This window comes from Natator depressus, chromosome 4, assembly GCF_965152275.1.
Source record: "Natator depressus isolate rNatDep1 chromosome 4, rNatDep2.hap1, whole genome shotgun sequence".
NCBI lineage: Eukaryota > Metazoa > Chordata > Testudines > Cheloniidae > Natator > Natator depressus.
The window spans coordinates 89834165-89846725 of record NC_134237.1 but is presented as its reverse complement, the minus strand read 5'-3'; the positions used below and the strand labels follow the sequence as shown (position 1 = coordinate 89846725).

Here is a 12561-nt window from a genome sequence, read left to right as displayed (position 1 = left end):
GGGAAATATCAACTAGAGTTGAAATATGTCTGTTCAATAAATGTTGTACAGAATTGAACTTGGATTACTTTGTTACGTTTGTTTGCTTACTTGTGCCCAACAATTAACAGCAAGTAGAACTGTCTCAACAAATCCCTGGTCCTCGTAAGGAGATACAAGGGAACAAAATGTACATATGGAGGTAGGATAAGAAGAAACAAAGAAAAGCATTATTTTTATTAGTTAATGGTTTCTGAAACACTATGAAGATGAAGAGCAAAATATAAATGTACAGTTGATTCTGAGTAGCCTAGTCAATAATTAGTATCTTTCAGATTTTATTAGTTTATACATTTGGAAAAAGTTGAGTTTGTGTTAAAACACATTTCATTGTTCATAGTCTCATTTCTGGTGAAGGTATGAAGCAGTTTATATCAACTTGGAATTTCTTAACAGAGTTGCGTTTGTATTTTTTTTTCTTTTCATTTATAAAACCTAAACAAGTTTAGCCTGCCATATAAGAGAGTACCTCTTTGAACTAGATTTCCTTGGAGAATAAGGATAGTGTAATTTGAATGGTTTATAAATAACCATTCTCTGCTTAGAATGGAACCATTCACGAAAACATTATTCATCTTCGAGTGACTGTCCATGTGGATAATACTTCTGGTGTGCATGTGCCCCATTTCCACACGACTAGATTCTTTTTGGCACGCAGGGTCCTTTGGGGCAGTGCCTGCACCCTACATGCCTTTGGGGCATAAAGGGTGGAGCAAGCAAAATTGTCCTTCAATTCCTTCTTACTGCCCATGGCAGCAAGATGGAACCCCTTTAGTGTATACTTACACGTGGTCTCGTTAGGCTAGTTACTAGTAGTTAGTTTAGTTTTATTTATGCCCATTGGCAAAAAAACAAAAGCAAACCCTTTTATAGTAGATTAGGACATATCCCCAGTACTGGAACTCAAGACACTATGACTGAATTAAAGTCACTAGGATTTAAAATTTGTCCCTCTTGTGAGGTTGCTCTCCTGCTCAGTGATGGGCACGCTCTAGGTGCCTCTTGTGCCTTGGCGAGGGGCATGTCTCTGACACAGAAAGCAAGCAAGGCCTGCCTCAGGCTCTTTCTGCTGGAGTGCTCAATGAAGAGCCTCTTCAAAGTATGAGGAAAAAGAACCTTTGAAGCCTGAACTTTCAGCTAGTGCTCCTGTGAGCAGTGGCTCTGCTGTGAGCTCCTGGGCTCATTTTTTCATTGAAGAGCTTTAACTCTTTGACTGAGTATTGAAGAGCAGTCAAGACCTCCTTTACCCAGTCATCAGAAAGGGATAGGAAGGAACATCACTGCAAGGACGAGTGTAGGCATAGGTCATCTTCTCTGGTGCTTAGTAAAATGAGGCAGAAGGCCCATCATGCCTCTGTATTGGCTCTTGCTCTTCCATGGAAAGGGAGTTCACAGGCTAGATCTAAGTATGATGGATCAAAGTATGTTGGCTGGTCACTAAGATATCTGTGGTACCATCTGAAACCAAGGTTCGTACTCCCCCCTAGTACTATTGACTTGGTACCAATGTCAGCACAGCACACTTGGTACTGATAACCTTGGTGCCCATAACTCTGATGTTGACCTCCATGGTGCAGATGTTTCTAGCCCAGGTTCTCAGTACCAAGTGATCTCACGATGACCACATAACTGGAGTCACCCTTGCTGGACTCATCTGTGGCTAGAGGTGCATCTGCCTTGGTACCGTCTGCAAATACCACCACAATACTGATGAGCTCTCCTGTTCAGATTGTGGATAGGATTTGGGTATGCCCTATGACACTAGACAGAGTAGCTCCCTCTTTGGAAGAAATATATTCATCCAGGCTTGTAACAGAGGGTGCCTAGAGCGCAAGCATGGCCCCAACAGACGTTGCTGGCCAAAAATAATCCAATCTTGCGTGCATGGGGAATATGCTCACCAGGAGTGGAATCCATGTAGATAACATATCTCAAAGAATCCAAGTTACTATAAGGTAAGTAACTTAGGAGAGAACTCTTCACTGTTTTGTTTTTCAGGAAGTAGACAACAAAATACAAAGTACATTTTAAAAAGGAAGGATTTTGAACTGTTCAGTTTGTATTAAAGAATTCTGTCCAGTAACACTTCTTGCAGCTTCCAATGTATTAGTTACATGCGTACCTCACTCCTACAGAAAACAGATAAAGTTTACTGAATGGAGAAGGGGAGAAGAAAGTGAACAATCTGAGATAAGGAAAACAAGGTCCATGAGCCTTCATATCCCTCTTTCAGTATCTAGAAATCTACACTATGTTGTTTTGGACAGTGGTTGTATGTGTAAAGTAGGTGATCTGGAGATCCACTCTCTGGTTCATTTATTTTTGTCAGAATGCTATCCCAGAACCACCCTGTGCATGGACGTTCCTAGAATGTGGCGATAAATGCCAGCTCTCGCTTTGCCAGATATTCAATGTCAGCTGCTATCTCGTGGACCTGTTGTGCGCGTTCACTTGGGGGTCTTGTGTAACATGTAAAGATTGTAATTGCGTGAATTTCAGCATAGTATCTGGATGCAGACTGACTTCTAACTGGGCCAATCTGCTTCCAAACTCTGCCTCCCAAATTTGCTTTTAGCATGTAGGTGACTTAATTGTAAAATCTAGGAGCATGCTTTAAATAGTCAAAACCTGTTTAACTCTGATTTTTTTTTTAGCTGATTATCCAGTTTTTCAATCTTTAGATGCAAGGGTTGGTAATCCAAGACCTTTCATCAGATTGTGTTTTAATTGTAAATACTGGTAGATATTACTCTCCCTCTCCCCTCCACCTCCTTTCTTCCTTATATGCACATGTACACACAACACAAATAGACCTCTGTTTTTGTCTAAGCACTATATATACACTATGGTTTATATTCACATAGCATTCAGCAGTTGTATTTTGCTCTTCACCTCCTTTTAGAAATTGAGTGTGAAACACTGGTGTGATATATTGTTTGGTTTTTTGGCTTAGAAAATCAGTGAATAACTTCTGTGTATGAGGTGTAGTTTCTGTGTTGCCTACATTTTCAGACCTGAATAGCTAGGTCCTCCATTCTTTTCACCCGATGTCAACCCACTTGTTCCCAAAATGTTTCAGTCTCCTGTACTGTATTGACTAATGTCACTAAAAACTTTCATATTCTGTTGATATGTTTTATGATATAGTCTGGCAGCTTTATGACATAATCTTGCAATTTACTGTATGTAAGTAATGATTGATTTTTCACCTGTGGTGGTATGTTCTCTTCCATTTGATTTAATGAATTTGTGTAAGACTGATAAAGCTTAGCTTTTCGTAGATGAATGTCTGCTTTCCTCATGGAAGCATATAGTTTTTTCAGTTTCAATCTATGCTTTTTCTGCCCTCTAAAACTAAAAAAAAAAAAAATACTTTTAGTTCCAAAAGTTAATTTTCCAGCTGGTTAGTGGTAGTAGTTTGGGGACAAAGTAGTTGTGAATTGTGAAGCTGAGTAGACCTAAAGAGACTTTTATAAGAGACAGGCTGTAAGTAGCTATGTTGGGAGCAGAAATTTGATGGTAGAGGGCTCTTCAATCTGGCAGACAAAGGTATCTAGCAGACAAAGTGTCTGGAAGTTGAAACTTGACAAATTCATGCTTGAAATAAGATGCACGTCTCTAACAATGAGGGTAGATAGTCATTGGAACAACTTACTAAGGGTTGTGGTGGATTCTCCATCACTGGCAATTTTAAAATCAAAACTGGATGTTTTTCTAAGAGATATGCTGTAGTTCAAACAGGAATTAATTAAAGGAAGTTCTGTGGCCTGTTATGCAGAAGGGCAGAGTCAATGATCACAGTGCTCCCTTCAGGCCTTAGAATCTATGACTCTCTCTCCAAAAGTCCTCTGTCTAATAGTGTTGATTTTTGAATTATTCCTGTTTTTCTCTCAGTATGTTCCAAAGCTTTGTTTAATGTCACTCTTAAATCATTCATGCTTTCTGTGACCCATATAAATTGCTAGTCCTTAAAAACAGAAGGATGGCAGAATGTAAAAGGTAGCAGAATTTCCATTTGAACCCAAGTGACTTTACATCCTGATATTATTCTGAGTACTGCAGTGTTCTGTTACTTGTCTGGTTTACTAGTAGGTGGGTCTTTAACTAGTAATAGAGAATTGTCTGTATATAGTAAAGACTTGCATTCTGTCTCTATGATTTGATACCTTGTGACACACTTTCTTTCCTTATTGCTGTTATTAAAGATTCTAATACCAAAGAGAATAAACCAGAGAAAAGAGGCAGCCTCGTCTGCTCCCTGTTTCCAGTTCACAGAATACATGCAAAAAAATTAGGTTGGAGTAAAATAAGCGCAACATATTGAAAGACAAAATGTTAAAATTCTCAAGCTGTTTCACAGCTGTATCGCTTCATAAAGGGAAAGAGAGAGACTAGGACACTTGCCACAGTGTGGGTGAGAAGAAAAATGGGAACACAGACTCTTCGGACTCTTGCTTCTAAAATGAAAAATGTCTCAACATCTCTAAGGGACTACAATTGCTATATTCTGTTTAGTCTGTGTTTGCCTCTTTTGAATGTACTTTTAGAAGACCGTGTCTTTCTCCTACCTCAGAACTAGTATCCTTTAGTTTTTGAGGTCCTCTCCAAAATGCAGACCTTTGGGAATTATTTGAAGCCCAATGAAAATGAGTAGTCCAGGTTTTGTGAAGGGCTAAACCTCTCTCCTACATTATCAGAGCAGTATATCTTGTGAGAACATTTTAAAACGTCTCAGATTTGAAAGCATGTGGTGAAACACATCTGAGGAAAGAGTACAGAGGTAGGGGGGTATTAAGTATGATGCTGAAAGTAGATTAGTTAACTTCATGAGACAGTGAAGAAAATTCTGTTTGCTGGCATAACTTGCATGTTTTATTAATAATTTACACTTATAGGGTGAGTTTCCTATGAGGATCTCAAAGAGCATTATAAATACTGCATCTTTCAAAGCATTGTTAAGTTGTTAGGGGGTATATGTAGAACATTTAAACTGCGCTTGAAGTATGGCCACCTCTGTGGTGACATGTGGAAACTGTTTACTGGCACAGAGAAATAGTATATGACAGCTGAGAACTGGAAGGGACTGGACTAGCCAAGTGAAAATTTCAGGAGGAATTAGGTAGCCAGGGTACAGTTACTGGAGCTAGAATTTGCTTAGGGTACCAAGATTTATACCCTCCGCTCTAACACAAATGCCACAGATTCTTTTACAACCATGTCTCTTTTTTCTGTCATGTGTTAAAAAAAAATCTTAAACTAATGGTTTTTCAGACAAAGCTATTGTATGTGACCTTTGTGTTGATATTTAAGGTACTTGGAAAGTTCGTCAATCGGTGGAATTCTGAAATGTATTGTCCCATCTCTATCTCAAATCTCTGTGATTGTGATTCATTCCTCTATGACAAGAAGGATGATGGTTGTGGTGGTGAGAGATCTTCAGTAATATAAAGTGACAAAAAATGCAGAAAATCTCAAGGATCTCTGAGTGGATGTAGAGTAGAACTTCGGTTAAGACCCTCTGGTGGTTGATGAGTAAAGCTCCGTGTTTGTCACAGAGCTCACAGATTACGTGCCTTTCCGTGACTTATGCAGCGGCCCAGGCCACTGGACCGGGAGCTGCCTGAGCAGCTCGGCCAGCCCCTGGGCCAGTCGCACCGGCTGATGCTGGAGCAGTCTCAGGCCCCCACCCCTGAGCAGCAGGAGTTTGGGTGTGGGAGGGCTCAGGCCTGGGGATTGGGGTGTGGAGCAGTGTTTACCTGCGGGGGGGGGGGGGGCTCCCCGGAAGGGTGACAGGAACTCAGCTCCTAGCTCCACGTGGTGCCGCTGTCAGCAGGCACCACCCACACAGCTCCCATTAGCCGTGGTTTCCAGCCAATGGGAGGGAGCTGCAGAACCAGGGCTTGGGGCGGAGTGGAGGCAGCAGGTGGAGCTAGGAGCTGTTGGTCACCGCTTCCCAGGAGCCAGGAAGGGAACCTACCCCAGCCCTGCCAACCCCCTCCCCCAGCACTCGTGGCATCCCCTGGGCTGCAACCCCCCCAAGCACCCGCAGTGCAGCCATACACAACCCCCCGCCACCCTTTGAGTATACACAGTGCCCCCAGGGCTACCGCCCTCCTCTGAGCTGCCCCCACCAAGTTTTAGTTAGGGGTATATAGTAAAAGTGATGGACAGGTCATGGGCTGTGAATTTTTGTTTATTGCTCATGACCTGTCCATGACTTTTACTAAAAATACTTGTGACTAAAACGTAGCCTTATTCATGAGGTGGTGACCACTAGGTTGCACCTCTCAGATTGAAGTGGGTGGAAACAGCAAAATCCCTTGGACACTAGGCCCAGCAGGAACAAATGAAGTTGATGGTAGTAGAAACTCTGCTCCCTTCTACTACTCTTTCTACTGAAACTGCCATTCCACTCCACACCTCTGCTTTCATTTCAGCTCTGGGGGCAGCACCACTTCAAGAAATTGTGTAACTGGTTCCACAGCTGCTTAACGGTGCTGTTGGACCTGACTGTTGAGGAGGCAGGAAAGGGAGAAGTACTTACACCAGTCCCCCCACCTACCTGCACTCAAAACCATTTATGGGTTTATGCTCTGAATCAGTCCTTAGAATCATAAGTATTTGATATTTGGGCAATAAATTACGGATGGATTTTGGATCCTGGGTGAAGGCAAACCCAGGAAGGAGTTAAGTGTTTGCCTGTACTTTGTTTTTAGAGCAGTTAGGGAAAGGCAGCTTCTTGCATATTTCATTTCTACGTTTTGGGAAACTGAGGTACCAAAGGATAAGTGGCTTGGTCTAAGTGGCTTCTGAGTTTCAGGCAGACTTATCAACCCAAGAACAGAATCCAGGTCTCTTGGCTTCTAGTACCCTGTTCCATTTGACGTTACCCACTAGCTGGTATGTTGCTATGTCTAGATGTTGCAGAACCCCAAGGATAATGGGTGATTTCATGCAATATGTGCTGCAATATCTACAGTATGCACAGTAGGGCTGGCTAACTGTTTTTATCAGTGCCTCATTATATACCTAGTCATTCTCTCCATCTTCCAAGGACCATTACAGGTATAGTTTCTGCAGTCTCAGGTCTAAATTTCCTGTGTTTTGATAGTTTCCTGTAACCCTTTTTTTAATTGCATTTGCTAATTTTTATAGAATTTCTCTGAGGATACTCTTTTCTTGTTACATGTTACCAGTACTCTTTAATTGCAATATTGCCTATCTTTTTCTTTTAACATAGGCAGAAAAACATGGCTGTTTACTGAAGGGAGGTGGGAGTAGAATGTGGAAACATTCATCCTTTATTCTTGAGAAGGCTGTACTGCTCCTTTCCTTAATTCTAAAGAAACAAGAAAGCTGAGGTTGTAAGATTCAATAAATGAAACATGTTTTTAGCATCTAGCATTCTGCAGAAACCTTATGCGACTTGTAAATAGCTTTTGTACAGAGGAAGGAGCTTACGGACTTTAATTGATTCATATATTATTTGCCTTGGCTGTTTAATTTGCTTGTTCTAAGCTTTGTAAAAGTCCTTTAGTAGTTTTTGGTTATTCCATTCTGTCCTGTGTTGCAGGAGATTGTCTGGTACAATAGATGTGATTGGACAGACCATCACTATCAGCAGAGTGGAAGGAAGGCGGCGAGCCAATGAAAATAGCAACATACAGGTTTCGTATTTCAGATTTTCACACGTTCTGTCACTGACCAAAGAGGGGCTTTTTTTCCTTTCACCTTTATCGTCTGAATGAATAATTCTAAACTGCATGGATGAATGATGATGATATGAACAACCAAGGAAAAGGAACAAATATCATTTAAAATTAATGTGTTAAATTTAACTCCAAGAAACTTTTTTCTCTGTGAAATCCAAATTGATGTAGTTCAAAAGAAAACATTGTAATGTATTTCTTAGTAAAAAGCAGCAGTGGTCCAACTTCTTTGCTGACTTACACTCCAGGCCGCTACGTTGACTTAATCGGGCTTGTATGGGGGTGGTGGTGTATGTATGTATGCGTGTGTGTCCGGAAACACACACATATATTATAAATATAAATGTCAATTTTACGGCATGTTATATTGAATGTTATATTGAAAGTAGTCATCTGCCATGCATGCCTGCCCCCCAAATGATACTGATGTTAAAAAGAAGTGAGGAGAGTTTTCTTAATATGCAATTTAAGAAATAAAAATCTGATTTAAGGCATAAATGGTTTGTAATGAAGGGAGACATTTAAATACATTTTTGGGTCACTGTTCCACTAACTCTCACTATGTAATAAGAAATGTTAGTGTTTGTGGTCCCTGATTAGATTAAATTGATTTTTGAAAGTAATCAGGGTTTTTAGTCTAGTTTTTCCCTCATGGCATCATTATATGGCAGAATTAAGGTTTTTGGGTGCTCTAGCTGTATTCCTATGCTTTCATGTGTTCAGGTTATTTTAAAAGAAAACCTAACTCTGAATGTAATAATTACAATTTTCTTGTAATGGTTTTTTGCTCTTAAATTACTGATATGTAGCCTCAACCCTAACTCCAGCTTCATGTAGTTTTTTTTTTTTTTTTTAATCTAGGAATTCAAAATGTTCCTGTTTTGTTTTTAATATTTAGTTTGGTTCATAGAAAGGTGGTTGGGTGTTTTTGTTTTTTTTTTTTTTTCTTTTTGGCAAATGTATATTCCTTACATAGATATTTAAGAAGGTATTTTGGATGCTTGTATGTTCCTTCCCTGGAAAGAACTAGAAAGGTTGGAAAATATAATTTTCTTCTCTGTCTCTACATAACCATTGTAACTGTAGGTTTCATGTCTTACAGGTTCTTTCAGAAAGATCCAGTGCTGATGTAGACAGTTTTACCAAGCCACCTCCATTTTTCCCTCCAGGAGCTCCACCTACCCACCTTCCACCCCCTCCTTTCCTCCCACCCCCTCCAACTGTCAGTACTGCTCCTCCTCTGATTCCCCCACCAGGTAAATACAGTATGAATGATTGTTTCAATCATTTTATAGAATGATTGAAACAGGAATGTGATGTTTGAAATGATTTTTTTTTAAATGCGTTAGATCCTAAATTACTTGTATTTGAAATCCTAAGAGAGATTTTTCGGAACATTCCTGCTCCCTCTCTTCCCCCATTCAGAATTAAACTGGGAAGGCTGAGACGGAAATCTGGTTTTACATCCTCAGTACTTATAAAAGACAGACCTGGATACTATAGAAATAGCTAAAACAGGGAGATTATCAAATTTTGAGTTTTCCATCCTTGAAAGTGCCCTTTTAAGTCAGATGCTTTTATGATTAATATTTTGCTATTGTTAATATAGCAGAGATATGTTTTAAAGAGGAGCTGTGGATGGCAAAAGGACTGGAGGGGATAATACTAAAAGTGCAGTGAGGCCAGGTCAGGAAGTTCTTGAGCAGAGGAGCAGCTGAGTGGGAGCTCATTAAGATTGGAAAGGTATACTACTCATGGGGAGAGAGCCTGATTCATCGTGGAGCCAGAGAAGCACACTCATTTTTTTCTTAGCCTCCCCATTGCTCTTTACCTTCTCCACTGCCGAGCAGTTTTCCTTCCCTTCCATGGCATTGCGGAGATCCCACACAGCCACTCCTTTGCTTAATAGTTTTCCCTGCCGTCTGGTGCTCTTCTAGAATCCTCCCTTCTAATCTTCTCCACCCATGAACTGGATGGGGATACCTGCTGTAAAGGTAGCACCCTTCCTTTCTGCAGTGGTTTTTGGCTTTTTCATGGTCTGGTTTCCTCTCTTGGAAGAGGATGCCAGTGCCGCTGCTGCTGGCGACCTTTAGGATTGTAAGCTCCCTATGCCTGGAAAGCAAAATCCTTCTCAATGGCCTGCATCTAGGAAATGGTGCAACCTAGGGGAGATAGAGGAGAAAAAGTTAAAAATAAAATCATTCCCCTGCCACTTTCCGTGTATGTGTGTGTGTGAAATTATAGGTAAAAATAAAATGTAGAAATACTAATTTGATGAGAGAATGCTCTGGAGCTTTTGTAAAAGTAATGTTTTTTTTTTTAAAACAGAGCTAATCAAACTTTCAGCTTTAAAGTGACCTTTTCATTAAATTAATATGTACAACTCATTGGAAGGAGTTTGAAAATAATTATCTTCTTTATAATGGTGGAAAGAATCAGAGTTGCATACTATAAAAGTTAGACTGATCTCCCTTTTTTCCCAGCTAAGTGAGATGTTGATGTTATGTAGGTGTACTGTAATGTTTTTATAACGCCTTTCACATGTCGAGAATAGGCATTTAATGAAATATGCACACGTGTTGCAGATCTGTCAAGCAGGTTTGGCTTTAGTCTTACGTTTTACAGACAGGTTTATAACATGCACTTGTTCAAAAAGTCTCCTTCAACATCCTTCCGTGCTTCGAGTAATTTGAAAATAACCATTAAGAGCTGTGGCTTTGGCTCCTCCAGTCCCGTGCTTTAATTGTGCTGGTGCCAGCTCTTTATCTTCAAAGCTTTTACTAAAATAGAATCTGCCATCCCTCCTAGGTTCAGTGGGGAAAAAATCCACTGTTGTTACCTAATATTAACTGGGACTACTTGCCAGAAAATTTAAGTACTCCAAATATAAAACATCCTCCAGAAGCTCCTTTGAAAAAGGATCCTGCTTTGAAGTTCTGTCTCTTGTACTGTATTCACTTACTCTCTTGTGACGCAAATGCCTTTTGAGGAAAAAGTACTAATATTGTTTGGAAAGCTGAACCTGGAAAACAATGAAATACTCCTAGAAAAGTCACTCTAATTGGCTGTGGTAAAAGGTGTGGTTTTTTAATTTGGTAGGATAATTGAAATCTGGGAGAAAATATATTTAGGTGCTATTGTGATAGTTTTAAAGCTTATTACCTTTTTATTTTTTAATATTGCATTTTAAAAAGATGCCATTTATACATTTATGATGTTACAAAAATATTTTTATATTGTTATAGTCTCATTCAAGCATGCCACATAATTTTAAGGGTGTTACTGAATCTTAGTGACAGCACATTGTGGCCCTTCTCCCCTTTAGTGAAAGCTGTTATATTTTGTGAAGATTCTACACACTTGGACTGAGTGGGGTGGTTAAAGGCACGTCCCAAAATAAAGTGCTGGAAGTAGATTAGGTCATCTTTTCAGACTAGCCTTCAGGCCAAGTCCAGCATTCCAAGGAATGAATCCACGCTTCAATGCTATCCTCTCTCAAAAAGAAATCATTGGCTAACCACTTCGTCCTGAAAGTATCTTTTTAAATATTGTGTTTATCAGAGATAAGGGACTAGTGTGTCCCTCATGCTAATTACCTGATTTTCCTGATATTATGTTACACATTTTTGACACTTATACTGTGGAAGGTAAGGTAGGAGATAACTTTCTGTCTAGATTGGGGTTCTCAAACTTCATTGCACAGTGACCCCCTTCTGACAACAAAAATTACTACACGGCCCCTGGAGAGGGGCCTAAACCTGAGCCCTGCCACCCTGGGTTGGAGGGCCAAAGCCTGAGCCCCACTGCCCTGGGCAGCAGGGAGGGCAAAGCTGAAGCCCAAGGGCTTCAACCCCAGGCATGGGGCCTATAACTCGAGCCCTGACTCCCAGGGCTGAAATCCTCAGGCTGCGGCCCTGGACCAGTGGGGCCTGGGCTTCAGTTTTGGCCCTGGACCTCAGCAAGCTCCATTAAAACAGGGTCGCGACCTGCTTTTGGGTCCCGACCACAGTTTGAGAACTGCTGGTCTAGATCTTTTCACTTGGTGTTTGCTACCTTGAAATGAAGAACTGCTATGCTAACACCAAATAGATTCCAATCCATTATTTAAAGTGACATAACAAATAATCCTTTCCTAGTGTTAAAGGCTTGAGGTTGAAGAATCTGAAATGTGATGATTTAATATAAAGACCTGTTAGTGAGCCTAACTTACTTTTTGTTAACTTTTCCAACTTTGGAAATAAATTTCAGTATTGAGACAATTACTGTTAGTAATATTGGTCTCTAGATATAAAAATTAGCACGACTAGGTCTAATTTTGATCTTTGTACACATGTCTCTATAGAGTACATATCTTAAAATGAAAGTCTTAGTTTTACCTGGGCTCAAGTATAGTGCTTTATATTTATGTATATTTTCTTGAGATTGTACAAATTGTTGAAAGGACTCATTTTGTACAAGGTGTTGACTGATGATTTTCATAGTTAAATAAAATGTAGCATAATCTATAGTGGGGAGAAACTTATTTTATCCTGAAACTTGACAAATTAGACTGTTTTAGTACAGTAATGGAAAATTACATGCAAAAAAACAACTTTCATGCAGTGTTAAATTTGAAATGTCAGTCATTTAAGTTGGAATTCTAAAAGTATTGCTTGAGTAACATCTCTAAGATGTTGCATTTTTGGTATATTTAATGGTGTATGTTGATAAAGTGCAACATGTTAACAATTCTCCAAGAAAAGAGGAATAGAAAATACTCTGTATTCAACTTAACTAAGTTAATGTTGCCCACTTGTCCTTCATGTGAAGTATT

At 39.8% G+C, this 12561-nt stretch overlaps 1 protein-coding gene across 9 annotated transcripts in view; it reads left to right on the top strand.

Moving 5' to 3' along the window:
- The window catches only part of FIP1L1 (factor interacting with PAPOLA and CPSF1), a 70666-nt gene that overhangs the window by 28273 nt on the left and 29832 nt on the right, over positions 1–12561 (top strand). For all 9 annotated transcript variants that reach the window (XM_074951404.1, XM_074951402.1, XM_074951401.1 and 6 more), the window contains 2 exons: positions 7613–7706; positions 8851–9004. In XM_074951404.1, the coding sequence (XP_074807505.1) occupies positions 7613–7706; positions 8851–9004 (248 nt within the window). The remainder of the gene's footprint in view (positions 1–7612; positions 7707–8850; positions 9005–12561) is intronic.